At 49.8% G+C, this 15,817-nt stretch overlaps 2 protein-coding genes across 7 annotated transcripts; one reads left to right on the forward strand and one right to left on the reverse strand.

The window, feature by feature from the left end:
• Positions 1-2,621: 2,621 nt before the first annotated feature.
• FAHD1 (fumarylacetoacetate hydrolase domain containing 1) lies at positions 2,622-11,030 on the reverse strand. Its single transcript, XM_035340036.1, has 2 exons — positions 11,027-11,030; positions 2,622-3,773 (listed from the first exon to the last, which is right to left on the reverse strand). The coding sequence occupies exon 2, from the start codon at positions 3,706-3,708 to the stop codon at positions 3,037-3,039; it is 672 nt and encodes a 223-aa protein (XP_035195927.1). The 5' UTR covers positions 3,709-3,773; positions 11,027-11,030; the 3' UTR covers positions 2,622-3,036.
• Positions 4,034-15,116, forward strand: HAGH (hydroxyacylglutathione hydrolase). 6 transcript variants are annotated; one of them, XM_035340029.1, is made up of 11 exons: positions 4,050-4,153; positions 4,431-4,472; positions 6,130-6,160; positions 7,568-7,749; positions 8,183-8,247; positions 9,979-10,096; positions 11,147-11,255; positions 11,903-12,006; positions 12,473-12,574; positions 13,031-13,110; positions 13,661-15,116. In XM_035340029.1, exons 4-11 carry the CDS (start codon positions 7,645-7,647, stop codon positions 13,758-13,760), a joined length of 783 nt encoding a protein of 260 aa, XP_035195920.1. In that variant the 5' UTR covers positions 4,050-4,153; positions 4,431-4,472; positions 6,130-6,160; positions 7,568-7,644; the 3' UTR covers positions 13,761-15,116. The 6 variants fall into 6 exon arrangements, with proteins under 6 accessions (XP_035195919.1, XP_035195922.1, XP_035195921.1 ...); XM_035340031.1 differs by lacking the exon at positions 6,130-6,160 and having other exon boundaries at positions 4,040-4,153; XM_035340030.1 differs by lacking the exon at positions 4,431-4,472 and having other exon boundaries at positions 4,046-4,153.
• Positions 15,117-15,817: the final 701 nt, after the last annotated feature.

The following is a 15,817-nucleotide window of genomic DNA, read 5'->3' on the forward strand; positions in this document are numbered from 1 at the left end:
AATAAATAAATAAATAAAGACTGTCCCCTTTCAAGTACCGCCTGCGTTTGTGGTGTACATTGTTCAGTCCAAACATGGAACTTTTGACAACTGCAGGGGGTTGGAAATAGCCAAGATTTTTACAAGGCTGCTTTTCTTTAGGACAGACGAAGTTTTACTAGAACAGACTAGTAATTACCAGGGACCCCTGATAATCAACAAAACAAGTTAAGACTGTAGGTGGCAGAAAAGAAAGTGATTCTTCTTCCCCAGCACAGTTCTTTTTAGCTGAACATAAAGAACCCAGGTATGTACATTTTGCCCTTCTCCACGTGTTTGTATTTTTGGTCTAAACAACATGGCAGAAAGGAAGCGATGGCAAAAACAGTGAATTTTGACAATCAATACACTGATGTTGCACCTTTGCACTTTTGTGAGTCAGAACAAAGGTTTAAATGTACAAATATGGCATGTGTTGGATCACTGTATCTCTGCTGTTGCAGCAATAAACAACTGCAGACTATTAGCTGTTACATCTGGAAAGTGTTGAATGCTTCCAATAATTTTAATCACAGCTCAGCTCTGCAATCGATACACAGTGTTTAAGACCAAATTACAAATAGTGCGTTGTTGCTGTTGCCATAGACAGTAATGTTTTACGGGCACAAAGGAAAGGAAACAGTAAAGAGAGTGAGTTCCATCCTTTTTCCATCAGAATTATTCACCCTAACTTCCCTGTTCAGACCAGCTCAGTTTACTCACTCTGCTGTTTGGCCCAGCTTTTCACTGAGTTGCAACAAATTCAGAGCACAGCGTTCCCACTGACTGAAGCAACATTTTGATTTCTACAAGGCAGAGGCTGGTTCTGCTCAGAAGTAATAGCTGAATGTTTAGTTCAATTGGCCTTGATTCCTTAAGCGTTTACGTAAAATCTGAACTATGTTCACAGCATTTAGTTATTATAAGGTCTCATCATACAAAACTTTTACACGTTTTAAGCCATTGGCTGATGTTAAATTGCAGAGAATTGAGTGTGTTGGCAGGATTAGCACCTGGTGGTGTTTGGGCATGCAGAGATGTGTTTAAGATGCATGCAGCTGGACAAGCAAAATAGAATTTGATAGAAAAAAATACACGTTCTGTTATACAACATGCTGTGCTTTCTTTTACCATATGATTGGCAGTATACTGGACCACGCTGCTCTTTAACAGAGGTACTGGTCTTTGGGCTGCCATAATTTGTTCCATAAGACTTTGAATGTACATTTTGAAACAAAACTTCTAGCAGTTATTAAGATCTGTCTTCAGCATTTCACTTTGGCATTCACAATTATTTAAAAAACAAAACAAAACATCTGTTTTTCTTAGAAATTGGATAACTGTGCAGCCTTTGAAAATGGTAAGTGGTAAGTTCTGATCTTCACGGGGAGAGGTTTTTTTTAATATTTTATAACTTGTTTTGTCACTCCTTTGATTTGAAAGAGAGCTCACTGTCATGTAAACTGGTAGAGAGCGTAAGATCAGTTGGAGTTTGGAAACAGGAAAAGTTACATGACGTGGCTTTTTAACAGCTGGAAATATTTTTTAAAAAACCTTCAACTGTTGCACTGTGTTATGTAAGTAATGGTAAGTAAATTGCTGCAGTTAGATTTTGATAAAGCACATGTAAATCAGTGAAAGTAAAGACAAGTTTACTGGTGATCTTTACCAATGAGCTTCTTTATTCTTTATCTATTGTATTATTACACTTTTAGAATTATATTTAAAGCTTAGTTTAAGAAAAAAATCTTCCAGGCATCTGGCACACTTTTGCTGCATAATGCCCCTTGGAGTGGGAGGGACAGCAATCCTCTTTTAATTTGTACACTTGAAAAATGCATGGAGGAATCATGAAACTACTGTGAAAAACATCTTTATATTGCAGAATACTCTGAGGAGAGAGGTTCTATCTGGAGCTGTAACTCTTGGCATACGTAACTCTCTGTTGCATATGCATCTTTGATTTCATATAGCATGGGTGAGCCTTAGCTCCTAATTTTTATTTATAACCCCAAATCCTCCATCTTGGAAATAAAACCACTAGAAGGAGCCCCCAACCCACGCGACGTGAACCTGGGCTTTGAGAATGCCCAAGTGTGACTTTCAAAGCGGTGGCCTACTAAGGGATTAGTTAAAACCCTAGGTATCTACGGTTTTACTGATTATTCACTGTAATGATGAAAACATACACAGTGCTTTGCAAAGACACCTTTCCCCATTGGCTTTGCCGTGTTTCACTGCAGTTCTTTTCTGTTGCAGCTCCCCAGTGAGGACAAAGAGTCAGTGCTGGCCCCAGCACCCTGGAGCAGAGCACCTCTGACTGCTGTTTGGTTGCCCATGAGCCAGCCCTTGGAGCACCCCAAGCTGCAAAGACCCCACCTTGACAGCTGCCAGGGCATGTAGCTTCACACCTGGGTGGATTCCAGTCCTCAGGTTAATTTTTTATTTCTCGTTTCTTGCTACTTTAATACCTCTGTGCAAGGAGGCCGAGCATATGGGAGACCTGGGAGCCAGGACACGGAAGCCTTCCTACTAACAAGCAGGTACCATGGGGAGAGCTGCAGTCCTCACCAGGAACCCAGAGCACCTTCCATACATCACCATTTTAATGTTTCACTTTTTATTTTTTTTATTTTAAGGTAATATATAAACAGAAGGGTGCACACACACAGTTAAGAGTCTTGCTGCTGCATTTCCTGCCCTGTTTTCATCCCCCAGCAGAGTCTGCACAGAAAGTTCCAAGGTACCGTTTAGGTATTAACCAGCTGCTCCACACTGGGTTGGACTCCTGGCCTGACCTCCGCCGTACAGCCTTGGAGGAGGCTGAAAACTCCGTGGAAATGGGGTTGTTTCAGCCACAGGTCCTCAGAGCTCACGAGCTACACATCCTTGACAACTGACAGTCCAGTAGATGTTTAGGTCATATAAATTTAATTCACAGGACAGTTTGTGTGTCTCTTCATTCACCAGATACTCCCCCAAAGGTCTTTTCCTATGCAGACAAGGGTCCCAGCCAGGTTAGGACCGACGGATTTGCTGTGCCACCTTGAACCGCATGGACAGGATGTCGCTTATCCCAGCCTCTATCTCATCATTTACTTGCACAGACCCAACTCCTTCAGGAGTCCCTGTCAGAATCAAGTCCCCTTCTTCCAGGGTGACAATTTCGCTGATGTAGCTGATAAGGTAGGGGATGGAGAAGATCATGGAGGAGGTCTCCCCCTCCTGCCTCAGCTTTCCATTCACCTTGAGCCAGATCTTCAACTTGTGAGGGTCCGGGATCTTCTCCTTGGGCACAAATTCGCTGACCGGGCAGGACGTATTGAAGGCCTTGGCCAAGGTCCAGGGCAAACCCTTCTTTTTACATTCTTCCTGGGTGTCCCTGGCGGTCATGTCCAAGCACAGGGCGTAACCTGCCACATGCTCCATAGCGGCCTCCTGGGACACGGCCTGGGCTCTCTTCCCGATCACCACCCCCAGCTCCACTTCGTGGTGCAGGCTGTCGCAGTAGTAAGGCCGGAGAATGGGGGATCCTTCCCGCAGGTAGGCAGAGGAGGGCTTGAGGAAGAAGAGGGGCTGTGAGGGCGGCGCGCTCCCCATCTCCTTGGCATGCTCGGCATAGTTGCGCCCCACGCACACGATGTTCCTGCCCCACTCCCAGAAGCGGGCCAGGGGCCGGGAGGAGGCCATGGGCTCGGCGGCTCCTTCACCGGGGTGCCCTTGGGGTGTCCTTGCCGGGCCCAGAGGCGCAAACCCTGCCTGCAACGGAGCAAATCCTGCCGAGCTCCTTCCCTCCTTCTGCGGCCTGCTCCCTCCCAGGGACAGGCCGCGTACCCCCGCCTCCTTACCCAGCCCCTCCACGTGGGTTGGCAAATGGCTCGATTGGGGAAAAAAAAGGAAAAAAAAAAAAAAGGCCTGGCCCGGGCGTGCAAGGAGGGGGCGGGCGGCGGCCGGGCGGGCTCAGCGCCGCCCCCGTTGTACGCCGGGGCCGGGGCCGGGCCGGCCGCTGGGGCTGCCGCTGCCGCCTCCTCCCGGGGCGGGGAGCGAAGGTAACCGGGCTGGGCCTGCACCATGCGCGGCGGGGGCTGGCGGAGCCTCGGCACCGCCCTGCGAGCTGGGGCCCTGCTCCGAGCCGGTACGTGGGGAGGGAGGCTCGCCCGGAGCCCACCTGCCCCGGCGGGCACGGAGCGGGGGGCGGCCGGGGGATGCCCTTGGGAGGGGGGCGGCCGGGGGTCCCCCTTGCTCCAGGGGGGTCCCCTCCTCCGGGGGTCGCCTTCCTCCGGGGCTGGGCTGGCAGCCTGGGGGGCGCAGCGGCCCCGCAGCCGGCCCCGGGGGGACGTGGGCGGCCGTGGGCACCCCCCCGGCGAGCTGCAGAGTTTGACGATGGTTTCTCTTCTCCATTGCCCACTCAGGGGTGCGCAGAGCTTTTTAAGCTGACTCACAGCCCCAAGTAGGTCAGTATCTGCTTAGCTGGAGCCTGTCTCTGGTGGTGGTTGTTTCTCTTTTTTTTTATTTTATTTTTATTTATTTATTTATTTATTTTTCCCCACTGATAACCGATCTGGAGGCTCCTGGAGTTTCTGGGCTGCCACGGGTGCTGGTTATGGCTCTGGGGGACAGCGGGCTGGGAGCTGGAATTTTAACTGAGCTCGATGCGAAATTGTATCGGTAATGTTAAAAAAAAAAAAAAAATGTCTGGGCCGTGCATTTAAATTTGCGGCCTAAATTCTGAAAGCGTCTCTTTGAACTGGAGCTTGGGCTGGGGCTTGACAGTGTCTCAGGCGAGTCTTGCCAGAGGCCTTTTGCATCACTCCAGCTTTAAGACCTGGCCTCATGAGCAAGAATCCTTGGGAATTAGTGCCAGGCTTGGAAACCCTGATGCTATCTTGGGAACAAGCAAACCGAGGGGCTGGCAGACCGAGTTCCCCCGTTGCAGGGTGTGCACGGGTCCCCGGGCTGCTGGCGGGGAGCAGGGGCAGGGCGAGCCGCCGTTCCCCGGGGGTGTGCAGCCAATGCGAGTTTGCCTGGCATCCAAAAATATCTGCGTGGAGAGCACATGAAAAAGTGAACGTAGAGTTTCTACTTATGCAGCAACGCAGGGATGTACGTCTGCGGCTGCGTGTGCGGTCACTTTCATGTGTGACAGCTGCATCTGAAAGAGGAATTTTCCGCTCTTTGCTGGAATTAAAAAAAGAGTAAAACAAAAATACTGTGGAGAAAATGTACGGAGCACCCCTTTACTGCAGTAACCCATTATTAAGCTGTGCTGCTGCCTACTTGCCCCTAACCTCGAGCACGCAGGCATTCGTGTGATAACGTTAATGCTTCCCACGTGCAAACCCTCCTGGCGAGTCGCACCACGCCGGTGCTCTAGAACACCAAGGGTGTGATCCAAAGGCCTCTGCTGCTCCCTGAGCCCCTGTCACCTCTGCTTCAGGCATCGAGTCAGCAGGGATGGGGCACAGAACGAGTGAAAATGAAATTATTAGACCTTAATTTTGGAGTAGACCTGTGATCTCAAAATGAGACCATTTCGTTAGGTGCTGGGCCAGAGCAGGGGTTAGGCGCTGCCCGGGGATCTGGCGTGAACAGAGCTGGGGCTGAGCCTGCTCCTACGAGCAGTGCTGGGTGTGCGTGAGAGCTTTTGATGTGCTCCTCGAACGGGCAGACCGAAGAGGTGCAGCTCAGCTACAGATGGGAATCGGAATGAGTTTCATGTTGCGTGGACGCTTTCTCCTTCCTTTCTTTAAATTGCATCTCAGAAAACATTTCCACATGCAGTCTAGTTTGTTGTGCAAGAACTGTGAGCTAAACATGCAAAGAGTCTTGAGGATCACGGCCAAGGTTAAAAATGGTTCATAGGAAGAAAGCATTTTAACTATGCGAATAATTCCTTTGAGTTCAAGCTAGGGTTGTGTTTTCTTTTGTTACGATTTTATTTTCCAGTTGGCATCTACTATGCAAACAAACATACAGTAAACATAGCTCTTGTGACTGATTGCAGCCAAAGGAAAAGTGCTCCATGTCATGCCAGAGCAGTTGAGGAGCAATTACTATTTTTCAGAATAGTAAGGATTTGTTATTCTTTTTTTTTTTTTTTTTTTTTGAAAGGACTTTTCTGCTCCTAAGGACCACTTGGCAGGTATGGATGCTTTCTTTAACACTACGTGCCTTCCCTGTCGAATACCCAGCGCATGCCTGCACTGTTGTGCCTTGGGGTTTTCTTTGCATTTAATTTTACTGCTATCTCCCCTCCGTAGCTCCTTTCCCCTACAAGCAGGTGAGGCAGTGGATGCAGAAAGGGAAGATGTGCCAGGCAGGGTAGTGGTACAGGAGGGGCCCTAGGGGCCCCAGTGCCTGGCTGTGCAGCTGCACGCCCAGCTGGGAGCTTTGGTCCTGGCTTTGCAGCTCTGGAGCTCCGGGTGGGCTGCGGGCAGCCTGCAGGGCCTCTGCTCCCTGCTTCTTATCAGGACCGACCAGTTCGGAGAGTGGGCCAGGCTGATTACAGAATTATCACCCCTCCCTTTGGCACCCATGGAGGTTTCTGAGCACCAAGCGTTGGGCTGGAAGCAGTGGTGCAAAATGAACCAGGAGCCGGGCCAGCATGATTCAGAGCAATGCAGGCACCTTCGGCGCCATGTGAGGGCCTTGGGGGTTAAAGGCAACTGATGTGTGATTTGTCGAGGCTCGTGTCTCTCGCCCTGCATGTGCATGGACCCAGGCCTGTGTTGTGCATTGCTGGCGGTGGAAGGCCTTGTTGTCTTTGTTTTCCTCCCTTTTTTTTATGGCAGAGCTTCTTATGACTCAGTTGTTTCTTCAAGAACTGTGCATCTGTGAGTTAAAGAGTGGGGAAAAATGGAGCCCGGCTTATTTGCATCTGGAATCAGATTTACTACTTGGATTTGATTAAACATTTAACCAAAAGCAAATAGGGAAGCACTGCTGTTGCATCGAGGCAGTCTGTGAGCAAGCACCCTTCCTGCAGTGCATGCCTGGTATCTGCCAGACAGGAGCCTGGCCTTCCACGCTGAGAACCTCCTTCTCTCCATAGCACTGTTTAAAAAGTGATTTCCCCAATTAATGAGCCACATATTTCTGTTCTAGCAGTGTCTGTATTTCTCCTTTTTTTTTTTTTTTTTTCCTTTTGGTTGTAACATAGCGTTTTGTGCCTTTTTTTTTTGCCAAGTCATTGTCCCAGGCTGACCTTTGTCCAAGTGCTCCCTCTCTTTTCTGCTTTCCTGCCCCCTGAAATCTCTCCAATCAAGGTACAGTGTTTTGCCTGCATGAGTACATCCCTAGGAGCAGAGTCCCATCCCTCTTCTCTGAAGCTACAGAGCACCAAGATCCTCCCATGCCGCAGGGCACAGGGTGACACAGCCGGGCACTAACGCTTTGTCCTGTGGTAGCTGCTCTCCTCTTCCTCTGAAGGAGGCAGGTTGGGCTGTGCATGCCCTTCTCCTTGGCCACAGGCTGGGGGACCTGCTGAGCTGTGTCCCACTGGTTCCCCTCCCTGGGCTGACCTGAGGTCTGGCTGTTTTTGGCTCCCCAGGTCCCGTGTGGCTGCGAGCTGTCTTCCTGCACGCAGAGCACGAGCAGAGGAAGTCGAAGACGGTCACGCAAGCCGACATGAAGGTGGAGCTCCTCCCGGCCCTCACAGACAACTACATGTACCTCCTCATCGACGAGGAGACGAAGGAGGCCGCGATAGTTGATCCCGTGCAGCCCCAGAAGGTAACGCTGTCTGCTGCTTCTCTGGGAGATGCTTCCAGGCTGCTGCGTACACGAGGGAATTAGTCACGGGCTGACTCAGGCTTGGGGAAAGGCAGGAAATGCTGGCCTCTCCTACGTACAGATAAAGCTTCACTGAGCTTCTGAGCACAGGCAGCTTCTCCCTGACTTCAAGAGTTACTGGCCTGATTTTGTGCCCTCCCTAGTTTGCTCTTATGCAGAAAAGGGGAAATGGGACCGGAGCCTGGCTGGATCAGAGACCTTGTGTCCTGATCTGTAATAATTACCTGAAGAGGGCTGGGATCTCTGCGAAGTTGCTGGGGTGTTTGCATGCAGGTGTGGCTCACAAACCCTGTCGCGGTTGCACACGGGACAGGGCAGGTACCAGCTGTGCTTCATGTGCGTTCTAATGCTCTCGTCGTGCCTGTGTCTGCAGGTTTTGGATGCAGTCAAAAAGCATGGCGTGAAGCTGACCACTGTCCTGACCACACACCATCACTGGTAACTTCATCCGCTGCAGTGGGATCCCCCTTCCTCCGCGTTAGCACAGGCAGTTAATAATTGTTTCTCTGCTGGATCGGATTCCTCTAGTTCAGGAGCATAGGTGTGAGGGATCAGAGCTCAGGCAGTGCCCCTCGGTCTGACACCAGCGTACCGGCTCTGTGCAGGGACACAGGTCCTGGGATTCAGAGTGCGGATGTGAGGACGGGAGTAAAGAAGAAAGGCTCCAGCGGTGGCTGCTCATCCTTGCATCTGGACCTTGGTCACGGCCTTTCCTTTTTACCTGCTTTGGCAGTGATGCTTACTCCTGTTACTGGTGGCTCAGCTGGAGCAGACAATTCCTCCCAAATCTTCCTTTACAATGTAGAAAAGGGGCAGATGAAGTAAGAGAAGTCTCTAAGAGAATGGCTCAAATCAGCACACCAGTGTGTGCCTGGGGGGGACAGTTGCTATGGCTGTTCCTTGCCTGCTTATTTGACCAGACAGCTTGGAGCTACGACTGATCAAGCATTAGCACAGACTCCAAAGCACAGCGGAGAAATAATTTGTGAGGCAAAGGAAGACACTCCCTCAATCAGAGGCTGGTAAAGGGCTGCTTCGAAGCTGCTCATGTCAGGATCTCTCCTAGATGTCCAGCAGCCTGGGCACACCCAGGCTATCCCAGCTGCTGTGTGTTTGTTTGGATAGCTCTGGGGAAGGACAGTCTGCTCCTTACCTGGTCCAGAGGCAGGGTGAGTACACGAGGAAGTGACGTGCAGAGGAATATTGGATATTAGGAAGAACTTCTTTACTGAACGGGTTGTTAGTCACTGGAATAGGCTGCCCAGGGAAGTGGTTGAGTCCCCATCCCTGGAGGTCTTTAAAAGACATTTAGATGTAGAGCTCAGGGATATGGTTTAGTGGGGGACTTGTTAGCGTTAGGTCAGAGGTTGGACTCGGTGATCTTGGAGGTCTCTTCCTACCTAGACTATTCTGTGATTCTGTGGAATCAGTATGAAGTAGCCGAGTGCACAACAAAGATGGGAAAGTCTTCCTGTGCTTGGAGTCAAGCCAGCCTTTATATGAGTAATTCTTGCTATGGCCAGGCACATTGTTTAGACTGCGAGTTCTCTGTTAGAGCCTTTAACCTTCAGAATGCTGACTTCTTTTAGCTGGTCAGTGGAATAAACCTGTAGGTAGCTGTGGAGCGCAACGCTGAGTTGCTGGGACATGTCTCTGCGGCACGATACTTAGTCAGCATTGTGGGAAGATTACCTGGGTTGCAGATTAACTCTGCCAGGGACGTAGAGATGAATGTTTTGCTTTAGCAGTTTTGCAGTGGTGAACCTGAGTAACCTCTCCCATGGGTCGTAGTGGAGCCACTGGACTGATAACTGTTATCCCTGTGATCTCAGCGTCTCGGTGCCCCAGTTACTGGGGAGTTGACGCTGATCCTCTGAGGCTGGTGTTTCCCAACCAGGTGTGAAACCGAGGGGGTTGTTGGAGAGACAGTGCCCAAGGTCCTGTTTTGAAATCCTTCCTGAACGTGCTGCTCTACAGCCACCAGCACTTACTCAACTGGCATTTAAAGAAACTATCTCCACTAGTGCTGATGTAGCATGCTCCTTGATAGGACAGTGATAGAGGATATTGGGAGACAAATGATCAGAAATGATTGCTTGGAGGTTACTGTTGCAATATAAGTTAAATTGGAGTTCCTCCTTACCCAAATCCCTTTTTCTGACCTTCCAGGGACCATGCTGGAGGAAATGAGAAGCTTGTGAAGATGGAGACGGGGCTGCGTGTGTATGGCGGGGACAGCAGAGTTGGAGCACTGACACAGAAGGTGTCTCACCTGACAACGCTCAAGGTAAAGGGAGTGATCTGCAGGACTGAGGGCATCTTCCATTCGTGTCGCGGCTTTGGAGGTGGACTGGTGCGGTCATGGCTGTTTTACCTTTTTAACATTTCTTGGAAGTAGTTGATGGTTTAACTACATCTTTCCCCTTTTTCCTGCCCTATGAGCCAGAGCCCCTCTGGCTCCTTTTAGCTGGTGAGACTTCTCTCATGGTAACATAGGCACGGCTCAGACACATGTGTTGCCTGCGACATGCTGGCTGTCTGCTCTTTGACAGCTGCCTTAACTGGGGTGGTCAGAGCCAAAATGCAAAAGCACGGGGCCTGTGTTCTGCTTAGAGCCTGGGTAGCACTGAGGAAATGCAAACGGTGCTCTCTGAAGGCTGAAATACAGGGAAAGAGAAAGTGGGCCAGCAGGGCTAGCTGCCTTGCATTGCTTTTCCAGAGCTGAAGTGGCGAACCTTGTTTTAACGTGGCTGTTTGTTTATAGACGAGCTGGCAGATTGCATAAACTGCTATGAAATTTGCAGGCTGGCATGAATGTCACTGCTATTCCTGCAGTGCACCTTTTGTGGGGCAGTCAGAAGCAAAGAAGGGAGCACAGAAGAACATGGGAAGGTGCACAAATTAAGGCTGTGGGGTAAACATCCTCAAGAATGTGTTTAATCCCTCCCTTTTCTTGAGCGTCTTCCACTTCTACCCTTCAGCTTCATTTTTGTTTGGAGCTTTTTCCGCTTGATTAGCTTTGTTTAGGATTTTGTATGGCTCTAGATCTATTTTCCCTTGCTGCCAACCAGACGCTGAGTCACTCTGCATGCAAATGAAAGAATCTGGCAGTTCCCTTTGTAACAACACCTGCTAAGAGGAAACAGCTCCCTTCCAAGTCCTTGCCATAAAACGCTTTTGCTGGACTCTCTCAGGAAAAGAGCTGATGTTTACTGACCAGCTACGTGAGAATTTGCCTGTAGGACTGCTAGGCCATTGTAATAGTTGCAATTCTTTTCTAATCGTACAAATGCTACCAAACAGTAGCTTAAGCTCCAGTCTTCTGCCTTCTTCTCAGGTGGGATCTCTTAATGTGAAATGCCTCTGTACGCCGTGTCACACTTCTGGACACATCTGTTATTATGTGACTAAGCCAAATAGCTCCGAGCCACCTGCTGTTTTTACAGGTGAGGAGTTGGGAGGTTACACCGCCGGCAGTCTGTGTTGCGAAGAAATAAGCTACCCCTCTGCCTGTGTGCTCCTGACTCTGGATGTGCATTCGTTCCTTATTACCAGTGCAGCTAACCTAACTTCCACACCTGGTCCCCGCACCAAAGCCACCTAGTAGTAACTGTAGATGAAACCGGTGAAACTCCTCTAGTTCCCTAAACTATTGCTGGACACCCTGCGAACAAAACCAAGAATGAGCCCTGGATGAGTCCTACCTCTAGCGCTTTTTTCACTGAAACGAGCTGGTGGTTGTTTTTTGTTGACCTCACAGTAAAGAGGACAAGTGTTCCTTGTAGAAGGGACGAGAGCGGACAGCAGACTTACAGGTAGGGAAGCTCTGGCATGGTTTGCCTGGTGAGGCTGTGGGATTTCCTGCGTCAGAAGCTGAGATTGGGTTAGAGAACCATTTGTCGTGTGGGTTTATGGAGCACCGAGCCAGTGTGGGGCAGCAGTAAAGCCTGGCTGTCCCTGTGCCTTCCTGGTGAGGGCAGAGCAGCGTGAGCTGCAGAGAGGGCAGCAATGGCAAGACCGAGCCCTCAGGGTGTTCACATTGGGTGTGAAGAGCTCTGTCTGGTCCTGATGCCATGTCATGCCTTGCTTGCAGGTGACACGCTGTTCGTGGCCGGCTGTGGGAAATTCTTTGAGGGAACCCCAGAGGAAATGTACAGAGCGCTGATTGAGATTCTGGGCAGCTTGGAGCCGCAAACGGTATGACACTCCTCTTTCATGCCAGTAAGGTAACCCGCCAGAAACCACTACAGACATCAGAAAAACTCTCTTCTAATAACACCGTTGTTCAATGAGAGGATTTCTCATGTTGAAGGAATGCACGCTTACTTCAGGAATTGTCATTGCTGAACAGCTGGAGTCCTCTGAGAAGGAAATGGGTACCCAAATATGCTTGTGTTCTGTGGGGAAAGTAGTCTGCTTATTGAAACAAAGGCTGGAGAGCTTGGATGCCCCGGTGCTTTTATCAGGCTTACTGTTAAATTTGCATGTAGTACTGTCTGATAACTGCCAGCCCTTCGCATCTGTCTCTGGTAGAGAGTACGGTGTACCCTGGGGGCTTGCCTCTGATGTTCCTGCTGTGTACAATAACACTGATGAGGGTACTTGGCACTCCACCTTTGTGCCCTCAGAGTTATCACGTGGAACTCATCCTTTCTCTTCCTAGAGAGTTTACTGTGGTCACGAATACACTATCAACAATCTCAAATTTGCTCGGCATGTTGAACCCAATAATGTAACCATCCAGGAGAAGCTGGCTTGGGCCAAGGTAGGTTGGGTCATCCTTTTCCTAAACTTGTTGTGTGTTTCTGTGGAGGAAGAGCCTCTCTGAGGAGGCAGAGGAGAGGGGACAATGGTGGGGCTCAGGGGAGGTAGATCTGAGTGGGAAGCTGCAGCACGGTTGCGCGTTCAGGGGAGCAATGTGTTGGGGAACAGGGTTGGGTGTGGGGCCCAGAGGAGACAGTTTGCTATCCTTTGGAGATGTGACCCTCCCTGAGAACTCCTTGGTACAATTACAGGCTGCCTGTCCACATCCATGTGGGAGGATCAGCTCTGTCCCAGGAAAGCTATGACCCAGATCTTTCCATGTTCACTTCGATCCTTGTCTGACTGTGTGTGGCTCTGGCAATTTGGTGCCACACTAACCCATCGTGGTTCATACATGGGACATTCCTTGTTCACCAAAACGTTCCCCGTTCAGGCAGAAATCTCTCCCTTGTTCTAGGCCAAGTACGACAGCGGTGAGCCAACCATCCCCTCCACCATCGCAGAAGAGTTCACGTACAACCCCTTCATGCGAGTGAGGTAGGGAGGGGTGGGAGCAGTCCTCTGGCTCGGGGTGGAGGGGGGATGTGGGAAGGATGAGGTCTGTGAAGGAAGAGCCTTAAGTGTGAATTACTCTCCTGCTTCACACATTCCTGTTCGATGCCCTCAAGACTCTCCTTAAAGTATATTTATTCCAAGAGTAAGTAAGGTAAAGTACTCGGTGTGCTGGCAGAAGGTTGTTGCAGTAAAGTTGGAAGGGTTTTGGCGAACTTCTCTGCCAGTGCTGAAGTCCCTGACTCAGGAACTAGAACAAGCTTTATTGTGTAATGATGTTCCTTCATCACGCAGGGTTGGGCAGATGGATGCAGTAAAAAGATGCCATTCAAGGCATAAAAGTGTTTGCAACTTCCTCTTGCCCGTGAGCGTTTAAACCAAGAGAGCTGATAAGCCTGCGCCAAAGCCCCGAGTCCTCGATCTTAAACAGAGAGTATCCCCTTGATACAGGCAAAATGTGCCAGTAGTGACTCCATATCCGAGATGTTACCTTGCAGCCTTTGCATTTACTGTCCCTGGCATTCCCTCCTGGCAGGGAGAAGACAGTTCAGCAGCACGCCGGGGAGACGGACCCTATCCGAACGATGGGAGCCATCAGAAAAGAGAAGGATAACTTCAGGGTCCCGAAGGACTGAGCACTCTGCCTAGGTCACTTTACTGCCAGTTTCATAGCAACTTAGATTATTCAGATGTCTTAGGAATTGAACGTTCTGTTGTGGTCAAGACAGTCTTATTTAGGTTTTTATTTTGTTTTAATTGAGGAAAAAAAAAAGCACTTTGCCCTTGTTGAGATACTCTACAGCATATTTATATTATGATGAAGAATATTTATCCCTTTATTGCTGGCTCTCAAACTGTCACATGTCACACGCAGATCACTTTACAAGCGTTGGTACATAGCTCGGAGGCTGGGGTAGGGAAGGGTCAAGCCTTGAAGCCTAGGAAAAAACTCCTGTTATTTTTGTAGGCGCCTAATGTGAATGCAGACGGTGGGATTGGGGCTGTTTTACGTGAAGGTATTCGGTCTCCGTTTAGAACAGGGACAAAATGCAGTTAGCTGCATTGCTGTCTGAAGATAGAAACTTTTCTTCCATGCTGCTACTTAAACTATTCTAAATGTGTCACTTCTGGCGCTACTAAAACCTCTCAGTGACAGACCTGCTCTGCCGCGGCCAGTTTAGGGCATAGTTTGTAAAATACGCCGCAGACTCTTCAAATGGCACGCTGGGGCTGCCCAGCTGCTTTGCAGGGATCTTCTCTCTGACATTCCTCGTCACAGACTGCAGAATCTTTCCCAGGCAGCGTGCTGGCTTAGGGATTGCACTGTTGCTTCCACCCTTTCCCTGTTAATTTAAGGCTGCTTGCATGCACCTGCTTACTGCTCGCGGGTGTGATCTGTGCGTTCCTTGTGTTAGTACCACAAAAACCAAGAAGGAATTTGTCTGCTGTTCCCTGAGAAGAAAGAACTTACCTAGTGTGTAAGTGTCTTACGGGCTTGGCATCTGTCTTTAATGCATCTTCCTCCCAGGTATATTAAATTCCTCGTTTCTTGATCTGAGTTGCATGCTGCGGATCTGCTCAAATACAAGAGATTTTCAAACAAATGTTTCACAGCTGAACGTGTAATGACAGATCTGAACAGTGTTGGTTCCAGTTGCTCTCCCTAGTGCACGCTGGTTGGTAAGTAATGCCACGAGGGAGTGCACAACCGCCTGGATTTCACCTCTGTAACTTGGTCTGCTGTTCTGAAGAGCGTGCTGAGTGGCAGTGTGGGAGCGGAGTCTGGTGTAGCACCATTTCCTTATTTGCTTAAAAAAAAAAAAAAAAAAAAAAGCTAAATTTTATGTATTTTAGAAAAATGGTACCTAAAACTTTACTGACTCCTTAACTTGAATGCTATGCTGCTACAACTAAGCATGACTGTACTGATGGCTGTGTGACAACTGAGGAAATAAACGCAGCTGTAAACAGTGTGGCAGTCTGGAAAAAAACTGGGCCTCTTAAACTCTGGTTTGTGCTGGTGATTAAAGGCAGCCACCTTGTAGCAGCTTTCCTCTAAATCCCGCTGGGGAGCAGGTAGGCATCTGGGGAACATCTGAGGCTTTATTCAAGGTCTTGTTGAGACTATTTTTATTTTAAAAGGAGAACAAATGGGACAGGGCTGGAGGGGGGGCTGAGGGATTGATGACCCCCTGCATCGAACCGGTGGCTGCAAGGGGAGCTGACCCCTGCCGTGGGGCTGCCTTGCACCGAGAGCTGGGGAAGGAGGGAGGGGAGGGAAAAGGAGGGAGAGAAGGAAGAGGAAAAGGAGGGAGGGATGGGGAGAGGGGGAGAGAAGGGAATGGAAAAGGAGGGAAGGGGAGAGGGGGAGAGAAGGGAATGGAAAAGGAGGGAAGGGAAAAGGAGGGAGAGAAGGAAGAGGAAAAGAAGGGAGGGAAGGGAATGGAAAAGGAGGGAAGGGAATGGAAAAGGAGGAAGAGAAGGGAAAAGGGAGGGAGAGAAGGAAGAGGAAAAGGAGGAAGGGAAGGAAGAGGAGGGAAGGGGGGAGGGAGGGAGGGGATAGAAGGAAGAGGAACAGGAGGGGAAGGGAAGGAAATGGAAAAGGAGGGAGGGAGGGCAGAAAGGAAGAGGAAAAGGAGGGAGGGAAGGGGAGGAGGTTGCCCCCCCCCCCCCCCCCCCCCCCCCCCCCCCC

Source organism: Oxyura jamaicensis, chromosome 14, assembly GCF_011077185.1.
Source record: "Oxyura jamaicensis isolate SHBP4307 breed ruddy duck chromosome 14, BPBGC_Ojam_1.0, whole genome shotgun sequence".
NCBI lineage: Eukaryota > Metazoa > Chordata > Aves > Anseriformes > Anatidae > Oxyura > Oxyura jamaicensis.

Coding starts and splice junctions, on each gene's coding strand:
- FAHD1 (XM_035340036.1), bottom strand. CDS start 3,708: ATGGCCTCCTCCCGGCCCCTGGCCCGCTTCTGGGAGTGGGGCAGGAAC.
- HAGH (XM_035340028.1), top strand. CDS start 4,090: ATGCGCGGCGGGGGCTGGCGGAGCCTCGGCACCGCCCTGCGAGCTGGG. Junction 7,750..8,182: donor ATCCCGTGCAGCCCCAGAAG/GTAACGCTGTCT, acceptor CTGTGTCTGCAG/GTTTTGGATGCAGTCAAAAA. Junction 13,111..13,660: donor AACCCCTTCATGCGAGTGAG/GTAGGGAGGGGT, acceptor CCCTCCTGGCAG/GGAGAAGACAGTTCAGCAGC.